Source organism: Eschrichtius robustus, chromosome 11 (assembly GCF_028021215.1).
Source record: "Eschrichtius robustus isolate mEscRob2 chromosome 11, mEscRob2.pri, whole genome shotgun sequence".
In the NCBI taxonomy this organism is placed as follows: domain Eukaryota; kingdom Metazoa; phylum Chordata; class Mammalia; order Artiodactyla; family Eschrichtiidae; genus Eschrichtius; species Eschrichtius robustus.
The window spans coordinates 88,569,189-88,595,248 of NC_090834.1; the positions used below are offsets into that span (position 1 = coordinate 88,569,189).

At 44.8% G+C, this 26,060-nt stretch overlaps 1 protein-coding gene across 1 annotated transcript in view; it reads left to right on the forward strand.

Annotated features, from left to right (window-relative positions):
- KIAA1549L (KIAA1549 like) overlaps nucleotides 1-26,060 on the forward strand; it is a 283,714-nt gene that overhangs the window by 167,066 nt on the left and 90,588 nt on the right. The window contains exons 7-10 of the mRNA XM_068556114.1: nucleotides 1,095-1,257; nucleotides 2,775-2,834; nucleotides 12,421-12,572; nucleotides 17,635-17,806. Coding sequence (XP_068412215.1) covers nucleotides 1,095-1,257; nucleotides 2,775-2,834; nucleotides 12,421-12,572; nucleotides 17,635-17,806 — 547 coding nt within the window. The remainder of the gene's footprint in view (nucleotides 1-1,094; nucleotides 1,258-2,774; nucleotides 2,835-12,420; nucleotides 12,573-17,634; nucleotides 17,807-26,060) is intronic.

The following is a 26,060-nucleotide window of genomic DNA, read 5'->3' on the forward strand; positions in this document are numbered from 1 at the left end:
GCCCAACATGAGCTGTGACCCCACAGGAGGGAGTCCCTGACACCAACTCTCTGACCTCACTCTCCTCCTTCTCTCCCACATCCTCCTGAGCTCCCTGCAGCTGAAGCCAGGGGGCCAAGGAGCCCATTGACGTGGTCCACAGGGTCTGCCTCTGGGGGCGCTGAGCAGGATGAGGGCAGGGTGGCAAATGGATCTGGAGAGGGAAGGGGCAGACACCCAGCACAGAAGCCCATAAAGAGTGTCTCAACAGACGGAATGCCTTCCTACTGCATCTGTTTTTCAAATCTCATCTGTGGGATATTTTTATGTATACATTGACCTATAAAAGTCTCGTTTCCTCATAACTAAAAAACTGACTTAGACAAGATTCGAGAAGAAAACCACACCATCTCATAGTAATATTAACGTGTTCTACATTGAATTAATAGACCACAAGGAAATGGAATCTCTCTCTAAAGAAGCTGTTTTCTATTTCTGAATTCTTTTTGTCATCAGGTTCGGTCATGCTTTCCATGACCAGGTTGATGATGGACGGTGTGCATTCCCCGTCCTTTCAACTTTAAAATCCCCCAAAAGTTTGACTCAGGCTTTCTCTGTCTGAGCAGTTGAAATCCTCCTTAAATTTACCATTCGTATGCTCTATTGTGTATTTTCAGAGCCATAAAAGTAGGCTGAGACCATTTAGCCCCTGCAAAAGATACACACACCAGTGGTTAAAACCCACTGCCTGTCAGGCTGCCTGGGTTGGAATCCTGTCTCCGTCACTTATTAGCTGTGTGTCCTTGGGCAAGTCCCTTGATCATTCTGGGCTTCAGTTTCCTCCTCTGTAAAAGGGAGTCATAACAGGATACACCTCCTAGGGTTGCGGTCAGGATTAAATGAGATCATGTGCCCTTAGCACGATGTCTGGCATGTAAGCAAGCAATCTGTAAGTGACAACTATTGTTATTCTCATCTCTTCCTTGCTCTCTTCCCACCTCCCTTTCATTCCTAACCTCAACTTCTCCTTAAACTTCTCCTCCCACGGCCTCCATGAAACAGACCCTCATCTTATTTGGCATGTCTCCCTCCCCTTTCCTCCTGTGTCGATTCAGATGGTGAGCACGTCCAACGCCTCCCAGACCGTCACCTTGGTGTACGTGGTGGGCAATCGAAGCTCCTTCCTCAACGGCACCGTGGCCAGCAGCCTCCTCCGCCAGCTCTCCGCTGAGCTGGTGGGGTTCTACCTCACCTACCCGCCGCTCACCATCGCCGAACGTGAGTATGTCCACGTCCTACAGGGACTCTGCCGTCTTCTCCGGGGCCTTGTCTGTTTAGCAAAACCTCCATGGTGCCAGGCCACATGCGAACTCTTTTGTCATTATATCACAACTGTAATATGTGATCAATGGGGATTGAATTGATGAAAACTTTATTACACGTTGAAAAAAGCACTGGCTAGGTGCTTTTACCCTTCACTTATTTCGTATCTCATTTAATCCTCACAACTACCCTATAAGGTAGGTGCAGAATTAACCCCATTTTGCAGATGGGAAAACTGAAACTCCAAGAGGTTTAACAAGATGCCTACTCTGACATAGCTAGCGAGACATGGAACCTGGGGTTTGAACCCAAGCAGTCTGCCTTCTGAGCTTATAACACTGCCTGGTATGGCATCTGTCCCGTGGCAATCTGGGTTGCTATGGTTTCCTCCACTTCTGCCATCAGCAAATGTTCCTGGGCCTTCAGCCCTTGCCCGGGCTATAGATATTACAATGCAACTCATGTGCAGTCAGCATCGTGACTTCACTTGATGAAGTCCCCGTAGGCTTGTGGCCTCATCTTCCTCTAATGCTTCAGTTACATAATCCTCATTACCATGCAGCAGGCATAGACTTTGAAGACGATGCAGCCTACATTTTGTACCCAAACATTTACTCGGTAGCCAAAGGAAGTAAAGATCTATGCTCTTAAATTTAATCATTGGTACATTTCTAAAGGTCACTGGGCAAGTTTTTTTTTTAAACATGTATTAGCAAAATTGTTTCTATTTCCTTCTTTGGTTGCTTTATATATTGTAGATAGGTGAGATAATGTGTGTGAATGTACTTATTAGCACATAGTAGACACTCAGAGTTTTTTTTAATGTTTGTTTAATGGCAAGCTTGTGTGAATTTCCATATACTAGGGAAAGGTGCTTCTGGATTTTATGGAAAAGATGATGTCATAAAAGATGGCATTACGTCACCTGGCAGCACGTGAAGAATTTCTTTTTTCATCATCTTGATATTCTGAGAATAATAACAATAACACAGCTATGATTTATTGAGTACTTACTATGTGCCAGGTACTATGCTAAGCCTTTTACATGTATTAACTCTGATGGTCACCACACCTGTAAAGAAATGGGACTGTTACATTTGGCTACAAAACTTAGTCCTTGACACTGGAAAAATCCATTCAAGAAATAATTATTCCTAAAAATGTTATGATTGTTGGATAATTTTTAAAGAGAAAGCTATTGTTAAGATAGGTTCTAGCTGTAGGTCTTGACAATGGAAGTGTTTCACTTAAGAAGGTTTTGATGGAAAAACCGAAAGCAGACACCCAAAAGCCCTTTACTGAGTATTTTAGTTTTCTGAATAGCAAGTTTCAGTCTCTGTGTCCTAGAGTTCCCAAGAATGATAAAGCAGGATTTAGCTGCTTGGTATTTTGTCAGCGATGTCTATTTCTCTGAACAATATTTACATATAAAACGTGTGAAAGTAATTTGGTGTGTTTCTTGTTTGTTTTAGCGCTGGAATACCCCAACCTTGATATATCAGAAACAACCAGAGACTACTGGGTAATTACAGGTAATCTCTTCTTTCATTTCCCCTTTCACCCTATCAGGTTGGTTTATTTTTCTTTCCTTCTTTCTTCCTTTTCTTTCTTTCTTTCTTTCTTTTTTTCTTTTTCTTTTCTTTTCTTTCATTGTTTTAAACATCTTTATTGGAGTATAATTGCTTTACAATGTTGTGTTAGTTTCTGCTGTATAACAAAGTGAATCAGCTATACATATACATATATCCCCATATCTCCTCCCTCTTGCGTCTCCCTCCCACCCTCCCTATCCCACCCCTCTAGGTGGTCACAAAGCACCGAGCTGATCTCCCTGTGCTATGTGGCTGCTTCCCACTAGCTATCTATTTTACATTTGGTAGTGTATATATGTCCATGCCACTCTCTCACTTCGTCCCAGCTTACCCTTCCCCCTACCCATGTCCTCAAGTCCATTCTCTATGTCTGCGTCTTTATTCCTGTCCTGCCCCTAGGTTCTTCAGAACGTTTTTTTTTTTTTTTTAGATTCCATATATATGTATTAGCATACTGTATTTGTTTTTCTCTTTCTGACTTACTTCACTTTGTATGACAGACTCTAAGTCCATCCACCTCACTACAAATAACTCAATTTCATTTCCTTTTATGGCTGAGTAATATTCCATTGTATATATGTGCCACATCTTCTTTATCCATTCATCTGTCGATGGACACTTAGGTGGCTTCCATGTCCTGGCTCTTGTAAATAGTGCTACAGTGAACATTGTGGTACTTGTCTCTTTTTGAATTTTGGTTTTCTCAGGGTATATGCCCAGTAGTGGGATTGCTGGGTTGTATGGTAGTTCTATTTTTAGTTTTTTAAGGAACCTCCATACTGTTCTCCATAGTGGCTGTATCTATTTACATTCCCACCAACAGTGCAAGAGGGTTCCCTTTTCTTCACACCCTCTCCAGCATTTATTCTTTGTAGATTTTTTGATGATGGCCATTCAGACTGGTGTGAGGTGATACCTCATTGTGGTTTTGATTTGCATTTCTCTAATGATTAGGGATGTTGAGCATCCTTTCATGTGTTTGTTGGAAATCTGTATATCTTCTTTGGAGAAATGTCTATTTAGGTCTTCTGCCCATTTTTGGATTGGGTTGTTTGTTTTCTTGATATTGAGCTGCATGAGCTGCTTGTAAATTTTGGAGATTAATCCTTTGTCAGTTGCTTCATTTGCAAATATTTTCTCCCATTCTGAGGGTTGTCTTTTGGTCTTGTTTATGGTTTCCTTTGCTGTGCAAAAGCTTTTAAGTTTCATTAGGTCCCATTTGTTTTTTTGTTTTTATTTCCATTTCTCTAGGAGGTGGGTCAAAAAGGATCTTGCTGTGATTTATGTCATAGAGTGTTCTGCCTATGTTTTCCTCTAAGAGTTTTATAGTGTCTGGCCTTACATTTAGGTCTTTAATCCATTTTGAGTTTATTTTTGTGTTTGGTGTTAGAGAGTGTTCTAATTTCATTCTTTTACATGTAGCTGTCCAGTTTTCCCAGCACCATTTATTGAAGAGGCTGTCTTTTCTCCATAGTATATTCTTGCCTTCTTTATCAAAAATAAGGTGCCCATAGGTGTGTGGGTTTATCTCTGGGCTTTCTGTCCTGTTCCATGGATCTATATTTCTGTTTTGGGGCCAGTACCATACTGTCCTGATTACTGTAGCTTTGTAGTATAGTCTGAAGTCCAGGAGCCTGATTCCTCCAGCTCCATTTTTCTTTCTCAAGATTGCTTTGGCTATTCGGGGTCCTTTGTGTTTCCATACAAATTGTGAAATTTTTTGTTCTAGTTCTGTGAAAAATGCCATTGATAGTTTGATAGGGATTGCACTGAATCTGTAGATTGCTTTGGGTAGTAGAGTCATTTTCACAATGTTGATTCTTCCAATCCAAGAACATGGTATATCTCTCCATCTGTTTGTATTATCTTTAATTTCTTTCATCAGTGTCTTATAGTTTTCTGTATACAGGTCTTTTGTCTCCTTAGGTAGGTTTATTCCTAGGTATTTTCTTCTTTTTGTTGCAGTGGTAAATGGGAGTGTTTCCTTAATTTCTCTTTCAGATTTTTCATCATTAGTGTTTAGGAATGCAAGAGATTTCTGTGCATTAATTTTGTATCCTGCTACTTTACCAAATTGATTGATTAGCTCTAGTAGTTTTCTGGTAGCATCTTTAGGATTCTCTATGTATAGTGTCATGTCATCTGCAAACAGTGACAGCTTTACTTCTTCTTTTCTGATTTGGATTCCTTTTGTTTCTTTTTCTTCTCTGATTGCTGTGGATAAACGTCCAAAGCTATGTTGAATAATAGTGGGGAGAGTGGGCAACCTTGTCTTGTTCCTGATCTTAGAGAAATGGTTTCAGTTTTTCACCATTGAGAATGATGTTGGCTGTGGGTTTGTCATATGTGGCCTTTATTATGCTGAGGTAGGTTCCCTCTATGCCCACTTTCTGGAGAGTTTTTATCATAAATGGGTGTTGAATTTTGTCAAAAGCTTTTTCTGCATCTATTGAGATGATCGTATGGTTTTTATTCTTCAATTTGTGAATATGGTGCATCACATTTGATTGATCTGCGTATATTGAAGAATCCTTGCATTCCTGGGGTAAACCCCACTTGATCATGGTGTATGATCCTTTTAATGTGCTGCTGGATTTTGTTTGCTAGTATTTTGTTGAGGTTTTTTGCATCTATGTTCATCAGTGATATTGGCCTATAGTTTTCTTTCTTTGTGACATCTTCATCTGGTTTTGGTATCAGGGTGGCCTTGTAGAATGAGTTTGGGAGTGTTCCTCCCTCTGCTATATTTTGGAAAGGTTGGTTTATTTTCAAAAACTGCATGCCATTCAGTGATAGAATTGGCATCTTTTCTTGGGTCCTGTCTTATACGCCAAGGAGTTACTTCCCTAGGACCAGAAGTGGGTGGAGTAAGCTGAGATAGGAAAAGACAGCACGCTGAAGATGAGGGTTAAATAACGAATTCAAAACAGCTACGTTGAAAGTCCCACCCAGGAGGCTCCTCTTCGCAAAATGTGTACCCATCAAAAGGTGCGGCATTAAGCTGTGGACGTCTGGGGCATGTCCATGTGAATGGTTGTCTATTCGTTTAAAGATCATTTAAAGATCGTAGGACTTTCTGCACTGCTTTGCAAAACCCAAATGAAAGTCAGAGGAATGCCAGCCATGCATTTTTCTCTCTCCCCGGGTACCCCCACGCTGATCCTGGTGGAGCCCGGGCGTGTCCTGACAGTGAGGGTGGATGGAAGTAAAAGGGTGTTTGGGTGGCAGTTTCCTTTTTTCTTTCTTGACATTTCCCAACTGAGATTTATGAAACAGCAAAAATTTTTTGCTTGTGTTTTTCAAAAGCCAGACAGTAACTCTGAAAATTAGAGAAGTAAGGATTGGAAGCAGAGAGAGAGAGGACAGATGCTTGTAGGAGGAAAAGTGACCAGCCGGGCCATAAAGGGTGATGCCAAAAGCTCAGCTTCTCTGTACACCGGTGCCATGCTGAATCTCGGAGATGGAGTTTTGGGTGAAGTAGAAAAGGATCGCTTCATTGCTTTGCCAGGCAAAGCGGAACACAGCAAGCTCCTGCCTCGAGAAACTATGTGTCCCAACCCGGGAGGCTTTGATGAGGAGTTTTATAGCAATAGTTCAAGGGTGGGGTTGCTGATAAGATTAGGGTGTGCGCAGGGTCTGCATGCCTTTAATCTCATCTCAGGTGGCCAGTCTCCTAATTTTTTTTTTTTAATTTTTATTTATTTATTTATGGCTGTGTTGGGTCTTCGTTTCTGTGCGAGGGCTTTCTCTAGTTGTGGCAAGCGGGGGCCACTCTTCATCGCGGTGCGCGGGCCTCTCATTATGGCGGCCTCTCTTGTTGCGGAGCACAGGCTCCAGACGCGCAGGCTCAGTAATTGTGGCTCACGGGCCCAGCCGCTCCGCGGCATGTGGGATCTTCCCAGACCAGGGCTCGAACCCGTGTCCCCTGCATTGGCAGGCAGATTCTCAACCACTGCACCACCAGGGAAGCCCCCCAGTCTCCTAATCTTGATGAGCTTCTCTGGTCCCTTTAATCTTGCCTCTGGTGGTTTCTTGGCTGCTTCTCCCTTGATTAGCAACGGTTCGAATCTGCCCTTTGGAGCTCAGGGAAGGTCATGGAGGCTGGAGTCTTGCCTGCAAGAAAGCGGGGACAAAAAGGCTTCCGTGCCCAGGAGCCCAACAGGGTCCTGCTCAGTTTCAAGGGGAGGGACGGAAGGGTGTTAATCTGCTAGAGCTGCCATAACAAAGTACCCCAGGCTGGGGGAGCTTCAACAACAGGAATTTATTTTCTCATAACTCTAGAGGCTGGAAGTCTAAAATCAAGGTGTCAGCTGGGTTGTTTTCTTCTGAGGTCTCTCTCATTGGCTTGTAGATGGCCATCTTCCCTCTGTGCGTGTCTGTGTCTTAGTTTTCTCTTCTTATAAGGACACCAGTACAGGATTAGGCTGCACCCTGATGACCTCATTTTATCTTAATTGCCTCTTTAAAGGCCCTATCTCCAAATACAGTCACATTCTGAGGTCCTGGGAGTTAAAACGTCAACATGTGAGTGGTGGGAGGACACAATTCAGCCCATTACAAGGAGGGAGGAAGATTTTGCAAGTCCTGGAAGATGGGCCTGAACAAGCAGGCCCTCCCAAACCTCCTTCTTCCCTTGCCGGTCTCCTCCCTCCCTTGCTGTCCCAAAAAAGCAGTCGATGGGCTGCTGCCTGGAATACTAACCAAGGAGCTTGGTGAAGCCTGCTCAAGATCTCTCCTAAATTGCAGAAAATTGCATTTCTTTCTCCCCTGCAAAGCCATGGATTTGTAGAGATTATTTTACCTGCTAAGAAGGCCAACTAAAGAAAAGTTTAAAAAGGAAACCACAACAACCCGCCGGAGTTTATGCTCAAGGGAGACAACACAACACATTTTGGAAACCAGCAGGTTACGTAACATTTACAAATCATGCTTCCTGCACAGGGAATGCTGTTTTTTAACTTGTAGACATTTCGTCCCTTCTCTTAACTTTTAAGATTTACATTCAATGGTAAAGCATCCTGTCCTTGACAGACTCCTGTTTCATGCTTTCCTCATGTACCTGTGTCTTGCCCTGCCTCTGTTTTAGTGACATAACCTTAATAAAAAGCTCCATACATGGTCTTGTTTTCAGGATTCTTCTGGGGCTTGACCCCTGCCCACTCACCTACGTGTCCAACTTCGTTATCACTGTTGCTGCCTGTTGGTAATCAGCATACAGTGGCACCCATCACTGTGTTTGGGGCTGATTGGATCAGTTGATTAGTGCTTGGGGGGGAAGAGGGGACAGGTCCAGGTCTCAGGCTGACCCTCCTGCCTTCCCTTTGGCCCATAACCACTTTCTAGACCCATGGGCCGCCACCACCAACTTTAACCATCATTTCCAGAAGGGGTAGGAGATTAGGAACTGAGAGATGAAGACAGCACTTGTCCAAACCTACAGTCCCTCGAATAACCTGTCTGCCCAGATATTCATCCTGGGCATCCTGTCTTCTGCTCATTGCTAACAGCCAAGGGGATTTGAAGCAACTTTTCTTCCTGTAATTTGTATTATAAAAGCCTAACGTGTTTTCATCTGTTTTCCGACTAAACTTATATTAGATATGTTTTGGCACACTCTCCACTTCTCCCCTCCCTGAGTGTGGGTCCCACTGTGGTGGAAAATCACTGGCTTAGGGTGACTCCTGCAGCCCCTCTTTACAGAGTACCCAGGGGCTACCCTGCTCTCATGGATCCTGCAGTCAGGGGTGTATATATGAGGCGGGGTAGAAATGTACAGACTTAATATTGCTGCCTGACAGAGGTGAGAGCCCCTCTTAGGTTTATTCATCTGTCTTTATTTCACCTACCAGAGTCAAAATATCCCAGACCCAGCAATTACAGGATTTCTTCTGGTCTCAGCTCTGCTACTGACTAACCTAGTGTGTCCTTGAGCAAGTCAACTCAGACCCTCTAGGCATCACATGCTCACCTTTAGAATCAGGAAAAGATGTGAGCTGAGGATTGAGGTTCTTTTGGCTCTGAGTATGTGAGATTCAACCATGAATAAAACAACTTAACTTGGGTTCACTTGGCCCGATCGTTGGAATCTTAGAGCCCAGTGCAATTGTAAACAAAGAAGGAATGAGAGACCAGTGATGTTACAGCCACCAAATCTTCTGGACAAAGCTCCTAGGAACACAGCTGGGACTTGCCCGCCTCCCCTGAGCTGAATCAGTGGTGGGTAAGGGTGGATGGCCAGGGCCCTGGCTGATGTACTGAGGGGCTGCGGTCTTCCTGGGCCCCCGTGCCAGGGTCCAACCCCTACTACTGCTTCCGTGTCTCTGTGAGAGCTATGGGCACACACCTCTTTCCACTCTGTTCCAGGTGGGCAGAGAGGGCCAGGAGCCTGAGGTCTGCCGTGCTTCTCAGGGGAAAGGAGAGGAGCTACAGTCCTGGAACACAGCTCTGTGTTTTCCAGGCAATTCCTTCCTCTGGTGAGGATGTGTCTAGTGAAGCAGGAGGCACGTTTGAGCAAAAACAGCTACTGTTTATGGGCACCCCCCGCCCACCAAGTGCTTTATGTATGGCACTGTGCTGGAAGCATTTCTTTATAAAGTATACTGTTCTTCGCAATGATACAGTCAGGAGGAGCTTATGATAACCGTGTTTTCTGATGAGGAACTGGGGCCCAGAGAAACTAGGCAACTTGCTCAAGACACTCGGTAAGGGGGCATCAGGATTCAAACCCAGGCACCTGGCTCCAACCCTCAGCTCTTCTCCAGCTGCCTCCTGAGAAGGACACATCCTCTTTGCAAATAGAGCTGCGAGGCATGAGGGAGCTGCCCAGTTGTTGATTCCATGTAGCTCTGTGGCAGGTTCTCACGGCCTCCTGTACTTCCCTGGAGGTATTTTTTTCTCAATTTTTAAAACTGTGGTAAAATACACATAAAGTGTGATTTACCGTTTTAACCTTTTTAAAAAAAAAAAAAAAAATTTATTTATTTATTTATCTTTGGCTGCGTTGGGTCTTCGTCGCTATGTGCGGGCTTTCTCTAGTTGCGGTGAGCCGGGGCTGCTCTCCGTTGCGGTGCGCGGGCTTCTCATTGCGGTGGCTTCTCTCTTTTTTTAAAATATCTTTATTGGAGTATAGTTGCTTTACAATGGTGTGTAAGTTTTTGCTTGATAACAAAGTGAATCAGCTATACATATACATATATCCCCACATCTCCTCCCTCTTGCGTCTCCCTCCCACCCTCCCTATCCCACCCCTCTAGGTGGACACAAAGCACCGAGCTGATTTCCCTGTGCTATGCAGCCGCTTCCCACTAGCTATCTGTTTTACATTTGGTAGTGTATATATGTGCAGTGGCTTCTCTTGTTGCGGAGCACGGGCTCTAGACGTGCGAGCTTCAGTAGTTGAAGCACGCGGGCTCAGTAGTTGTGGCTCACGGGCTCTAGAGCGCAGGCTCAGTAGTTGTGGCGCACGGGCTTAGTTGCTCCGCGGCATGTGGGATCTTCCCGGACCAGGGCTCGAACCCATGTCCCCTGCATTGGCAGGCGGATTCTTAACCACTGCGCCACCAGGGAAGCCCTTAACCATTTTTAAAGTGTACAATTCAGCGGCATTAAGTACATTCACAGTGTTGTGCAACCATCACCACTATCTATTTCCAGAATGTTTTCGTCACCTGAAGGCTTCAACTGTTCTCTTCTTTGATGTCTGCCCTTGCATCATCTCTGGGATTCCTGTAAAGTAACCCATGGTGACGTCCCTCGACCATCCTGTGTCCCCTCTCCTGCTTTTGTCCACCGGTTAGGAGAGGCCAGTGTAGAAGTAATCCTTCAGCAATTGGTGCTGTCCTTTTACGGGAGGGGTGTCTTTGAACGTGCAAGAACACGGGCTCTCCTTCTGGGGTCAGGAGGCTGGTCAGCCCTTCCTCAGCCTGACTGCTGTGTCAGGAGGGTTCCAAGGGGCCACAGTGGGAAGTGCAGGAGTGTTTTATCTTTGCAGGAGTTCTGCTGAGCTGGGAGTCCCTCATGAGGGCCCTGGAAGGAAAGCTGCTTTATGCCCTCCGTGGGGATTATTTAGCATTTGTGGTTTCAAAGAAATAATTTCTAAGACTCAGCTGTGGGTTTCATTTTTCTCTTGATCGGTTTAAACATCGTTCTCTGTATCTCGTTGTCATCCGTTGCGTGTTCTGGCCCTGTTAGAATGCCATCATGATAACAATGCCGTTTATATCCAAGCTATTGCCAGATCCCAGTAGACGGGTGGTATTAATGGTCCTTGGCTGGACTGTAGTAGAACAAACTCTGCTAAATGAAAAACCTTGTATTACATTCCCAGCCCGTGTAAGTTTTGGTCTAAGAAGATGAGAATTGCTTTTAGCATTTTTGTTTTCAGGGGTGACTGTGTTTGGAGAGAGTGTTGTGTGTTTGGGAAGAAGTGTGCTTCTTCCCGAGGGTCTCGGAGGAAGGGCTGGCTTCGGGCGTAGACAGCAAAAGGCAGTCGCCCCATAGTAATTGACCACAGCAGTCCTTGGACGGCTCTGGTGTTCACTAAATTCTCTCCCATGCACCAGCCATTGCCTGGAATTCCATCACCAACGCCTTACCCATTGATTACAGATACCCTGGATGTGGGTGAAGCCCAGCAGTGAAGGAGGGATGGAAAGAGAGGGTTTCCTTTGCCTTCCGCACACCAGGCTCTATGCTAAGCTGCTATATACATCTTATTTCATCTCAACCTTAAAGCCCACTAGAAATATATTTGCTGTGATGAAGCCCTTCTTATTCCGTTTTACAGGAAAGGACTTGGACTCTGAGAGGGCCGGTGGTTTGCCCAAAGTCCCCCAACTGGCAAGGGCCAGCACTGAGAGGGCCCGCTCTTTCTATCACACGATCCTGCTCTCAAGTGAGAGAGACCCCAGGGGCCCCGGGCAGCTTTAGGGGTGAGCCCTGAAAGGACCCCATTGAGGAGAGAGGGATGAGGACACCGAACAGGGCGGTTTGCCCAGGCGGAAGGGGCTGAGTTGCAGGATGGAGCTTAGATTTCTCACCAAAGCTGTTGGGAAGGAAACGTAAAATCAGGGTAGCACTGAGCCAGGGCTTCTGAGTGGGAACCACCAAAAATCCAAGTAGTTGTACCCGTTAGCGATGCTGTATTCCCATGCGGACTCTGACAGCACGTACTATCTTAAGTAAGGTCGGGACCTAATACAGCAGCGTTACACCTGTCACAGCTTGTGAAGGGCAGAGTGCATGCTTTGGGGTTCCACAGGCTTGGGTTTGAGCCCTGGCTTTGCTGATTACTGGCTGTGTGACCTTAGACAAGTCACTTAACCTTTTCAGCATCTCGAACAGGTCAATAGCGATTCCTAACTCCTGGGGCTGATGTGAGGGTAAAGTGAGGGAAGGATGGCCAAAGCCTAACATGGGGTTGGGCCCATGGCCCTTAGTGGCTGGTGGGGGCCAGCGGTGGCGGCTGTGGTTCTGAGTCAGCAGGCAGCCTCTCCTCTGACAGCCCCTCTGTGTCCTGTGTCCACAGTGCTGCAGGGCGTGGACAGTTCCCTGGTGGGCCTGCACAACCAAAGCTTCGCCCGGGTCATGGAGCAGCGCCTGGCCCAGCTGTTCATGATGTCCCAGCAACAAGGCCGGCGGTTTAAACGGGCCACCACCCTGGGAAGCTACACCGTGCAGGTGGGTGTGCGCAAAGTCACGGGGGTCTTATAAGAAGGGTGTGGAAACGTGCTTCCTGAGCCTAAGAAAACCACGCTGCATGCCGAGGAGCGCTCCCATTGCGAGCTGATGAGGCCAGTTAATCCACACTGCTCTTAGGTTTTGCGGGGGGTGACAGTCATAATCGTTGAAATCATGAAGGAGGGTGAGAGCTGCTCTCCTGAGTACTAGACTGTAGGGAGAGGAGGTCTCGGAAGAAATGCTGCCCACATGCACATATTTATTAAACAAAAGGCTATTAGTAAGCAAGCGCAACTCCTCCGCATCCTGTTCTGGAGGCTGGATGAAGTCCCAGCTTTCAGGCCTCTCAGCACCATGATTGTGATCAGCGGAAACACCGATCAGCCTTACAGGTGTGGGATTCTGTTAGCCTTGTCGAATCCGTTTCAACACATAGAGCCCTCTACGTTTATAATGGACACGTGACCACACAGGGACTCAGGGTAGGGAGCTGTAGCAGACACTACTGGTGCCCTGCCCAAACCCCCTTATAATTTCTATGATGAATGCTGATGAACTTCCAGCATCTCTTTATTGAAGGGCTGCTCTTGAGATGCCGGAACGTACTTTGCCCAGCCACGGCTGGCCGGAAGTGCCTGGGAATTCACCAGTGGTGGAGGTATAAGTACCACAGCTCTTGCTTCTTGGCTGGGAGGATTCTGAAATGTATGCTTTAGGATCATTGCCAGAGCTTTCCCACAGAGAATTAAGCCTTAGTTTCCCGCTGTGGTAACTGGCTTCATAATGCATCCCTTGTTAGCTCCCTTCCACCCCCTGTCAGTTCCCTGCATCTCTCCAATAAATTACAAGCATTCAACTCATCTCAGAGTCTGCTTCAGAGGGAACCCGACAGAGACAGTAGCCATCCTGAGGGTAGAGGCTCTAAGCCTCTCTAGATTCTTTATCCAGTTCAAGCAAGAGTGGGAGTGTCTATAGCATATTCTGGCCAATCCACATATCTTGAGTACCACTAATTTCACCAAATGAGAACCCATTTCTAACATTTGTTATGCTAATTAATAAGCTCTCTTGAGCAAGGTATCAAATTACAGAAGTGCTTCTGGTAGTTGCCTCTAGGAAGTGGGCTGCTTATTTTCTGGGATGTAGTCGACTGCCCCTGGATTGGTAATTGACCACATCTAGTGTGTAACTTAACCCAAACACACAGGCAGTGTGTCTCACTGTCTAAGAGGAAGCTTTAAAGGAAATTGCAGACATTACCACAGTGTCTGCAGATCATGTCCCCAGGCAATCTTGGAAGTACAAACAACCCATCTTCTAGAACACACTTCCCTATGTTAGTCAACATCACGCCCCTGAGGGAGACTCCAGGTCCCCCATTTGCAGTTGGTGAATTTGGCCTCTTGTCCTATTGGATACTGCTTTGGTTCTAAAATTCTTTGTGGTCTGTCATGAGGTAAAGCGATAGTTAATTTCATGTGCCAGGTTTGTGATTTTCCTTCTGTGGGTCCACGTGAGCCCTATAATTCACACTTTTCCAAATGACAGAAAGGAAGTTGCTGGGATTCAGACAGTTGAAATGGGATTTGCCTCAGCTGAAGGGGAGGAAAGAATCACCCTACACTCCTGGTGTTATTTGTAAACTTAAGAAGCCCAGCACATTCTAAGTGTCTAAAAGAGCCCAGTGAAATGCTGTTTCCTCTTTTTTTCTGAGTACTCAGTGTGCTTGGTCCCTTTTGTTGCCTGGAAAGCCTGAGTGAAGTAAGTAGGGGTATATTTCTGCAAATCCCTAATTTACCGAGGCTGTAGACCACCTTCCAACATCATCCTTGGAGAAATTTGGTAAGAAGAATTTGCTATTAAATTGAAATTGAGCGAAGTTATTAGATACTTGAATGTTCATTCACCTTGTACCTGGTTATACTAACGCTCTCCCTATCTCCTTTCCCACTGGGGACAGAAATAACACCCCCAAGTTTCCCAAATAAAATTCACTCTACATAGCTTATATCATCCTTCACCCAGAGAAGTCTTTCGTCTTGGCTCAGATCATTTTTAAAGATGAGCCACCTTCATGAATATGGAGATTTAAGTGTCTAGAATCTAAAGATATTTCTCTAGTGGATGTATTTGAAAAATTGAGGAGTCCAAAGAAGATATACATATGACCAGTAAGCATTTTTAAATATTTAACTCTTATCATCAAAGTAATGCAAGTTTTAACTACCACAAGATGCCATTTTCAAGATGAGTAAAATGGTACTATCCCGTGTTGATGAGGATGCAGTGAAGTGGGCACCCTCAAACACAGTAAATGGATATGACTTTGCTGGAGGGCAGGTGAGCAATTTAGACAAGAATCTTTTAGATGGTCACAACATTACTCCTAGAAATTCATTTCAAGGAGATAGAGGTGAACACAAAGATGAAAGGGTAAGAGCAGTGTTTCTCAGAGAGTGTCCAGAAAATGACTCTATAAGGTGCCCAGAGGCAAAGGGGCTTTCTGGCCAGGTCAGTTTGGGCAAGGCTGCATCCTGTAGAATGTTCTTGAAGATTCCAAAGGCATATTGGCATACCAAAGACTCTAAAAAAACCTGCAAGTAAAGAAATCTCCTTGACTTTCTTCAATATACTGGTTTCTACATTTAAATGCCAATAAGACCCTTGTTTATAATAATATCTACATTTCCCCAACATTTTATTATAAGCATTTTCAAACTCAGAAAAGTTGAAAAAATTATGACGTAAGCACCCATTTACTCACCGTCTAGGTTCTACAATTAACAGTGTATTATGTTACTGTTTTATATTTGATAACATATGATTTCCATACCGTAGATCAGTTTGGACTGTTCTAGAACCTCATATAAGTGGAATCCTACAGTATATTCTCTCTTGTATAAGGCTTGTTTGACTGTGTAGTGTTTTTAAGATTCATCCATGTTGTTCTTTTATTCAGTAGTTTATTCCTTTTTATTGCTGAATAATATTCCCTTGTATGAAATATACTACCGTTTGCTTATCCATGCTTCTGTTGATGGACACCTGGGCTTTTCCCAATTTTTAGCTATTATAAACAAAGCTTCTATGAACCTTCTTCTGCAGGTCTTTCCATGGCCATGTGCTTTCATTTCTCTTGGGTATGTAGGAGTGGAATTTGTGGGTCATAGAGTTGGTGTATGTGAGTTCTATGAGAGATTGCCTGACCTTTTCCCAAAGTGTACAGTTTGACACTCCCACTCCCACCAGCCAGATGTGGAGTTGCCCCACCTCCTCATCAACACGGTGTGGTCAGCCCTTCTTATTTTAGCCATTCTGGTGGTTGATAGTGATGACTTGTGGTTTTAAATTGAACTTCCTCATTGAGCATTTAAAAAATATGCTTATTGGCCATTCAGATATCTTCCTTTGTGAAGTGTCTGGTCAGACTTTTTTAAAACCCATTTTTTATTGGGTTGTAGTAATATTTATTTTAATTGTTATTTATAGCATACATACATGGAGCATAAAAATATGTAGAGTTTAAAGAACACTAGTAAAAAAGAACCCACAACCCAAAGAGTAAGAACATTACTGTTACCTTATCCCAGAAGCCTTTTCTGTGTCTTTTCTGATTATACATACTCACTTCCTTCCCATCAGAGTTGACTGTGCTTCTGAATTTTGTATTAAATCACACCTGTGTTTTCTGTATAGATTTTACCATCCTCATGTGTATCCTTAAGCAGTACATCATTCAGTTTTGCATTTTATATTCTGTAATTTGTTTCTTTTGCTCCATATCAGGCTTTTATATTCACCCATATTGATACAAAGAGCCATAGTTCATTTACATGACTCTATAATATTGCATTGGGTGACTGTACCATAACTCATGTATCCATCCTACTGTTAGTGAATTCTGAATTTTCAGATTTTTTTGCTATGATGAACAATGCTGCTATAAACATTTTTGTAACATCTTTTAATATCCTGTGAAACTCGTAATCTGTAATGTACACTTTGGAAAATACTATATTATGCCATAATGTTTATCGATGGTTAATTACACTAGTAAAAAGTTGAAAACAACTTAAATGTTTAAAAATGAAGGGTTAGTTAGGTTTATGAGACATGCATACAGTAGAACATTACGTAGGTTTTAAATTTATGTTTTATGTATTTATAATGATTATCAATTGTTAGTTACAATGCTGAAAAATGAGTAACAATTTAAGTGTTTAACAATAAAGGATTGGCTAAGTTTATGAGGCATGCCTTGGAATGCCAGGTAGAAATTAACATTTATGCTTTTGTTATATTTAAGCCCATTATGGAGGCAAGTAAAAATGGCAATACATAATACTATATAGAGTGTATGATAAATAATTTTGTAAAATGATAAATAAAAGGCCTATGTGGAAAAAACAAAGAATAGAAGCAAATACTCCAAAATGGTAATAGTAATTAGCTTGTGGTGGAAGGATTCCAGATTGTTTTTATTTTATTTCATTTCTCGATGCTTTTTTGTATTTTCAGATTTTCTGCAGTGACTATGTATAACTTGTACAGTGAGAAAAAGCAACAAAGGTTATTTTAGAAAAAGAGCTTTGAGTCTCCAAGTACTGCTTTTATCAGAGTTCTTTTGAACTGTAGACATATAAGTTCATTTTTTTTTTCCTCTCTGGCTATTGCAGGAATTTGAAATTAGAAATCTTGTTTGAGAATAACCTAACATGCCCTGAATTAATGTGGAGGCCTAGTTTCAAATGAGGCCAGAGTTCTCTGGAGGCTGGAAGACATCACCATTTCAGCGTTTCCTTCTCCAGCCTGAAACTGTTCTTTCCAGATGTTTATATTTTCAAAACCCTTTTCTCCTCGCTGCCTCCCTCCTCCAGCGATAGCAGGGTTTCTTGAGAAGTTGGTGATAGGGAGGCATGCGAAGGGTGATGTCTAAAATATATGTCATGGGTCCACTTAGCTACGGAAGGCTTCACAGTCGGGAGACAGCCTGCTGATTGCCCAGGTGATTGCAGAGTTGATGCAAGATGCCCTGTAAACATGGCCTGTCTTTTTCTGAAAGATGGTAAAGATGCAGCGGGTGCCAGGACCCAAGGACCCCGCGGAGCTGACTTACTACACCCTGTACAATGGGAAGCCTTTGCTGGGGACTGCAGCTGCCAAGATCCTGAGCACCATTGACTCCCAAAGGATGGCCTTGACCCTGCATCACGTTGTCCTTCTGCAAGCTGACCGTAAGGGGATAACCTTTCCATTCATTCATTTTTAAATTTTTAATAAATTTATTTATTTATTTTTGGCTGTGTTGGGTCTTCGTTGCTGCGTGCGGGCTTTCTCTAGTTGCGGCGAGCGGGGGCTACTCTTTGTTGTGGTGCGCGGGCTTCTCGTGGTGGCTTCTCTTGTTGTGGAGCACGGGCTGTAGGCGCGCAGGCTTCAGTAGTTGTGGCACATGGGCTCAGTAGTTGTGGCTCGCGGGCTCTAGAGTGCAGGCTCTGTTGTGGCGTGTGGGCTTAGTTGCTCTGTGGCATGTAGGATCTTCCCGTACCAGGGCTTGAACCGGTGTCCCCTGCATTGGCAGGCAGATGCTTAACCACCGCACCACCAGGGAAGTCCCATCATTCGTTATTTTTAATACCAGTAAATGTTTCCTGAATCACTTGGATGTTAATAGACCTAGAGCTAAACATACTTCTGTTCTAGAAGGTTCTCAAATCAACCAGTTGTTTCCTGTGTTGTTTGAAGCAATAGGTTTTGGGTAAGGGATATGTTTTGGCTACTAGGATGATGATAATACTGCTTTTCCTCAGGTTCTACCCTCTCTTCCTCCTCAGTATAATCTTGTGAACAGTTAGAAAAACCACCACAGCTGAGATGGTATTTGTCTGCTGGGGAATTAAAGGTAATTTCATTCAGTAAGCTTTGTAGAGTCCTGCATGAACTGTGTTCAGTGCTGGAGGACATGTAGAAGTGGGCAAGTCCCAATCACTACCTTTAAGGAGCAGAGAAGGCGTTAATGCAGATATAAAGGCATAGAATGCAGGAATGCTTTGAGGAGACAATGTGATTGATACAGGGCTCAACCGAGGGACAGGTTGCTCTGAAGGGGCATCCGGGAAGGATGAACAGAGAAAGGATATGAAACATAATAGCTGCCTCTTTGAGGACCCTCCCCTGGCAGCTACTACGCTTGTTGCTTTGCATAGATTTTCTCAATTTCTCTGGGGCAACTTTATTCAGCTCCAAATTACAGATGAGGAAACCTAGGCTCAGAAAAGTTAACTAACTTGCACAACATCACAGAACTAGTACTTGAGTTGCCAAGATATGAATCTGGATCTGTTTGACTTCAAAAGTGTGTTCTTAACTGTATTGCATGCTACAGTTTCAGCAGAGGGAGAGGAGGATGTACTGTCCAGAAAGAGGGAGAAGCAGAAGCAATAGAAGGGAGGTGAAAAGTACCAGGGGTGCTTGAAAAAAGGGAGTTCAAGTTGCCTGGAGTGCAGAAGTATGAGGAGGAGATGATGGGATTAGAAACGAGCATTGCTTAGGAGACTCAGGCGTTGGATGGCAGGGGAAGGAGATTGTACGTGATGTGATTGGCTGTGGGGAGCTATTGGAGATTTCTGAGCAGGGGAGTAGTATCACTGGCAGTAGCCATTATCTAGGGAGGTTAATCTGTCGGCAGTGTCCAGGATGAGAGGGGGAGGACTAATGAGGCTCTCTGGTGGCCCAGGCATTGGGGCCCCAAAAAAGGGCTTTGAAGGAAGCAAGGGGAGAGGGGGTTGATGAAGATGAGAGATTGTGTGGTAGAAATATTAGATTCGACAGCACACCGAGCATACAGGGCCTGGAAGGTCATCTCCCATTGATCTCCTCGTTGGTGTCCACGTTCCTTAGGCACCTGACGCCTGGCTCATGGTTTTCCTCTCCTCCTTGTCTCCTGCCTTCGTCCAGGGTAGGTGTGGCTTCCACAGGGATGGTCCAGCCCACATGTTGTTACGGCCCTCACTTCTGCTCGGCCAGCACATCCTCACAGACACACCTTTGCCTGGAAATGATGGTCATCCTCTACAATCTTGTCTTTGAAATGACTTTTTAACCAAGATTCTCTTCCTTTGCACCTCTCTCCTTCCCTCCCTGTGGCCTCTGTCCCATCTCTGGTCAGGTCAACTACTAGCTTCATCAGTTTTACTGCATCTTCTTTATGTGGGTTCCCCAGGGCTCCATTCTCGGCTCTTTCTCCGTCTCTCCAGGTAGAGAATGAACTGTAGAGGACTGGAGTGAAAACCATTGTAGGTGCCCAGGTGAGAGGGGAAGGTGTCAGAGGTAGAGACTCAGAGAAGTGGCTGGATTCGGGATATTTTTGGAGACAGAGCTGATGGGGCAAGGTAATGGATTGTGTGCGTGGCAGGAGGAGGTGAGGGCTGGAGGGACTCAAGGGTGACTCGCAGGTGTTTGCTTGAGCACTGGTTGTGGTGTCATTTGTTGAGATGCAGATGGTGCAGGAGAGGAGGAGGTTTAGTGGGGCTGCAGTGGCAGTGGGGGAGATGGAATGGAGAGTTTGCTTTTGGACATGTGAGCTTACACATTCAGGGAGAGCTCAGGAGATAGTAACTCGGCAGTCATCAACACAGGTGACATTTAGAGCTAAGGGAGTAGGTAAGATTAACCAGATTTGCCTTGATTTAGAACTAAAGAGAAGAGGGTAAAAATTAAGGCCCAGGGCATCCACATGAGGGAAGAACTGGAGCCAGCAAAGGACCCTGAGAAGGAGCATCCAGGGAGATGGAGGAGGTGGTGTCTAGAAATAAGTGAAGAAAGTGAATGTCCTAGAAGGGAGTGAGCTGCTGTGTCATCTTCTGTTCTTGAGAGGCAGAGACTGGAAGGATGGAGATGAAGTGAATTTGGTAAACTGGAGTCTGGTGGTGACCTTGGCAGGAGGGGTTTCCAGGAAGAGGTGGTGGAGACAGCTTGGCTGGAGTGGACCCAGGAGAGGGTGGAGGCGGGGAAGCAGTGACAGCAAAGGGAGAAGATTAATGGGACAGTTGCTGGAGGGGCATATGGGAGATATTGGGATACGTTTGAATATTATGGGTGACTGTAATAGCAAGGGAGAAATTGATGATGCAGAAGAGAGACGAACACTGCAGGAGTGAAGTCCATACGTGGTTGAGGGGGTGGCACAGGGGGAGGGTTCAGACTCAGCGAGGAGCAGGGATGGCTCATTCTTTTGCACCAGGAAGGAAAGCAGAGTACAGGGGTGTGGGTGTCGGTCAGGAGGTACATTTGGTAATGGAAGCCTGAGGATGTTTCTGTGGTTGTTTCTGCTCTCTTGGGGCATAATGGAGTTGGCAGCTGAGGCTGAGATTGTGTGGGGGGCGTTTGAGCAAGGGTGCAGTAATACACACTGAGCATCAGCAAACTGATTAGAGAAACACCGTAAGATTGGCAAGGCTCCCCTCCTCCTGGGTCCTCGTTGCTATGTTCAGACCATTTCTTCTATTCTTTCAAAATTCTAGATGCTTTGAACTGCCCCTTCCTCACTGTAGTCACCTCTAGACCCCAAGCTGACCCCCATCATCCTGGTTCATTGTCTCTTCCTCTCCATCGCTTCTCCTCTCCCAACCCATCCTCTACTTTGAGGTCAGTTCCTTGACCTCCTCACATCTACTCTAGGCCTTGCGGTACTTGGGAAGGGGCAGAAGTGGGAGACCTGGCCTTATTTAGAGCAAGAGGTGAATGGAGTGTCAGGAGGAGAGGTAAGGGGACTTTGCTGATGGAAATGGATGGGAACAGTGGAAGGTCTGAGAGCATGGGCAGGAGAGAGCAATCACATGAGATTAGAAGGTGCATGGAGCCTTGTGGAAATGAGAGTCGAGGGATCATCTAGGGGTGACCTTAAAGGTTTGACTCTGGCTCGGAGAGCCAGGATTCAAACTCTGTTCTGCCTGGCTCCAGAGCTGCTAGCCCTCAACCTTACTTCTTTGTTTCCTTCAAATCCACCTGGCTCTCTCGGTTCCCTTCTAGAGTAACTCACAAACTGTTTCCTCTTCTCCATTTCATCATTGTCTCCTCTTGGACTTTGCAGGTGCTTCCCAAATGACTCAGCCTCAGCCTCTTTGCCATTAATGTACCATCCACACTGTAATTAGAGTCATTATAATAAACACAGGTTCTGGTCTTACATCTACTCCATTTAAAAAATATTTGGTGGCTCTCTGCTATTCACAGAATAAAATCCAATCTTCTTAAAGTGGGTCTTTGAAGCCTTTCACAACAGGTACTCAGCAAATGTTCAGGGCCCTTGACAACCTGGTCTCCAGGCTTCTTTCCCAGCCGTACAGCTACTCTTCTCTCCTTCAGACCTAATGCTTCAGCCACACGGGAGGATTCATTCTTCACATTCCCGATGCCTCTGAAGCCTTCCCTGACCCCTGAAGCATGACCCCTCGCCGAAGTTTCCCTAGTTCCAGGGGCCTCCATTGCCCTTATCACACTGGGCAAATGAGTTGTTTTCTCGCTTTTCTCCCTCATGAGCTCTTTAAAAGCAGGTACCACATCTCATTCCTTTTTGAACATCCAGCCCCAGCTACTGCCTGGCTCTATCCTTGTGAAGGCAAAGGACCCACTTTTGCTAAATGCCTCTGCCAGGCCCTGAGTGAGGCACGTGGTTGGAAGACACCATAGCAGAGCAGTTGAGAGCAGAGCCTTCGTAATAAGACCGAAGACAAATGAATACGTAGGTCAGAGGCATGTTACCTCTGACCTACGTTTTCCTCATACATAAAATGGTGATATCAAAAACACTGACCTGGTAGAGCTACTGGGGGGATTAAATAAGATAATTATTGCATGTAGAGGGTTTAGTACACTCTTGGGGTGCCTATTAGGCACGTAGTAAATGGTAGCTGAATGTCTCATTTATCCATAAGGTAGAAGGACTCGAGGAGAGACAATGAAGAAGGAAGGGAGATTTGAAGGTTAAGAGCCTATATAATTCAGAGAATAGGGTGCTTTTAATGAAATTAGAGAGGGGGTTAGAGAGGAGAAGCACTTTTAGGAGGGAGAGGGTGATTAATTCAGTTTGGACCATGTGGAGTTTAGGTGATGAACTATTCAGGGGTGCCATGGGGGTACTGAGGGCTGCGGTTAGGAAAGTTGTTGGAAATCCAAGCCTGGATCCCAGGAGAGAGGCCAAAGTTAACACTATAGATTTTGAGGGTGTTGTAGATACAGGATAGAATTTAAATCCTGGAGAAAATTCGAGTCCTGGAGGGAGTATAGCTAGATGACAGACCCTGGGAAATGCCTCCATCCCAGGATCAGAGGAGGAGGACACTAAGGCCAGTGGAGAAGAGGAGAAACAGAGATGTTGTAAATCCCATTTTCTCCTAATAGCTTTGAAATCAGCCTGAGATGTGAATCTGAGGTCAGCACTTTGAATAGAGAGTCATGGTGTTGAACAGACACCTTGTCCCTCTGAAGGTAGAGTGTAGCGTTCTGTGTGTTCCAGTGTCTTCTAAATCGCTAGGTCTAGGGCTGATGTGCAGTGCCCTACAGTGGAATATATGATGCCCACTCTACCCACGTCATCTCTGGGTACTGGGGCAGCAATGACTTCTAAAGAAGCAACTGCATTCCGGATGGAAGTTTTCATCCACTCCCTTTGCAGGATCTGGAGTGAGAGGCCCCTCAGAGAGGTTATCCAGCTGATGGAGTAGGGAAACTTCTCCCCATGCAGAAGCAGTCCAGGGCAGGAATTGGTTTACCTTGCATGGCCATCAGAAACTTATCTCAAAAAAAATAGCACTTAAAGAAAGCCATAGACTGACCCTTTGGTGAAGGGAACTCTCATCCATTCCTTCAACAAATATTTTTTGAGCACCTGTTATATGTCTGGCACTGTTCTAGGCACTGGAGACATAGCTGTGAGCAAAGCAGGCAAAACCTCTGCCCTCATGGACCTTACATTCCTGAGCGGGCAGGTTAAACAGACAAAATAACTGAATAATATGTTAGATGCTAATAAGTGCCATGGAGAAAAATTAAGCACAGAAGGGGCTAGGGGATGCCGAGGAGATAATGGATGTGATTTTAAATTGTTGGGGGGTTGAGAAGAGGATATTGAGGAAGTAACCTTTGAGTGACCACCTGAGGATACCTGGGACAAGATTCCAGGCAGAGAGGGGAGGGTTTGAGAGCCAGCGAGGAGGTCCCAATGGAGGAGAGCAGCAGCGGTGAGGTCAGAGGTGCAGAATAGGGGCCACGATCAGTGGAGCCCCATGGGCTGCACCCAAGTGGGGTGAGAGCCACGGGAGTGTGTGGGCAGGGGCAGGATGGGCCTGAGCTCTCACCAGCTGCTGGGCCCTGGGCTAGACCCTCCCCTGCGTCCACTCACAGCAGTCATGAACTCTGATGTTTTGACAGCCACAGAAATGAGCGGGGAGCTTTTTTGAATGGATTCCTTCTCCTTTCAACATTTGCTCCACATGAGAATAATTCATTCTGAGTTTAGGTTATGTGGACCCTTTGACTTCATTCCCTCTGACAAATACTTTGTGTGTGTGTGTGTGTGTGCATGCACACGCACACATGCACACACTTCCATTCATGTGTGTTAACTCAGAACTGACTTAAATTGTATATTTCAGAGAAATGAATATTTTGGTAAAAAAAAAAATCTAACCTCCCCGGGGCTCAGTTTCTTCATCTGAAAAATGGGCATGAGAATCTTGACAAAGAGTGTATCCCAATGCCTAACACACGGTGGAAGCTCAAGAATGTGTTGTCTCATTTTCCTATCCTTCCTCTGACATTCTTGTAAGTTAAATAACCATTTGTTCCTTTTCACCTCTGTACATGACTTTGTAGTTTTAGATCATTATGCCAATGAATATACTGGGTTTGGATGACTTCAGTTGACCTAACTTTACTATCGCTTTGACTGTTAAATGAATTTATTAATGTACGTAGCATAAATTTGTTCTCTCCCCATTTAAATAGAGGTGAAAGGATTTTCCATACTGCATCAAGAAGGCACACCTCCATCAAAACAATAAAGCTGAGTAAAAGCAGAACACATGTAAATATTTCATTCTTGCTAATGAAAAAAATTATATACATATATAAATATATTTAGGGTATCATGTTCTGATACACTATACATTTTTCTCCATCAGGATAGAACAACATAGCCGAAAAGAGGCATATTGATATTTTTCACAGAAGCACTGAGCTTTAAAAAATGTTAATGGCCTAAAACTCACATATAAATACTGAATTACTAAAAGCAGCAGCAATTACATGTTTAATGTCAACAGGAGCACATTATCTAATGAGCTGTTTTCAGAAGTTAATAATGTGATTAATCACTGATTGACAAAAACTGTGGAAAAGAAGTTCTTTTGTACTAATAGTACTACCAAGCCAAGTGCTGCCTGAGGAGAGGTAGATCTTGGCTAATGAGGTGCCAGTTGAAGTCAGGGGGTGGTCGAAGTCAGAGAAAGACCAGCTGGCTCCTCAGGCAGGTCCTCACCATGTGGCACTTACTGGTGGGGTCTTTGTATTCCAGAGTCCAGTCCTCAGCTTCGTGGGTTTAGTAGCCCCCAGAATTAAGCAGGATCAGGAGGACCAACTTATGCTAACCAGACTTATAAGAGATTGATATATAAACCAGATTGAAAGTATTTAGTTTAAAATATGGATTAGAACTACCAAGGAGAGGGGATTTCTTTAACTGGCTGTTACTGTATCCTTTGTTGAAATCTGTATGGGGAGCCAAATTGCAACAGGAATAATGGTAGTTCAGTTACACATTCATTCAACTTTTAATTGAGCACCTACTATGTGCAAGGCACTGTTCTAGGCCCTGGGGAATGCAGCAAATGAGACAAAAAACCTCCCTGCTCTCTTAGGGTGTACATCCTAATGGAGAGGCAGGGAGTGACAGATGGTGAGCAAATACATATGTATCATGGCAGATGGTGATATGTACTTTAGAGCCTCACCACTCCAAGTGTGGCCTGGGGGCCTGCTGCATGGGTACCCCCGGGGAGCTTATTAGGCATGTTACCGAGTCCAAGTTTGTACTGCTCACCACACGACAGGCTGATAAATCGAGAGATGAGTTATTGGGGCCAGGAATAGTGACTTTATTTGGAAAGCCAGTAGACTGAGAAGATGGTGGACTTGTGTCCCAAAGAACGTATTACAGGGGGACCCATCCCAACCCACAGAATCAGAATCCACATTTGAGCAAGATTCCCAGGTGATGGGCATGCACATTAAAGTTTGAGAAGCACTGATTTAGAGAAAAATTAAGTAGGAAGAGGGGGATGGAGAGTGCTAAGGGCAGGGATTGTTATTGATATTTTATAGAGAGTACAGGGAAGCCCTCACAGATATGGTGACACTTGTTCAGAGCCCTGAAGGAGGGAGGGAGGGAGGGAGCCATGTGGATGTCTAGGTGAAGAGCGTTCTAGGTAGAAA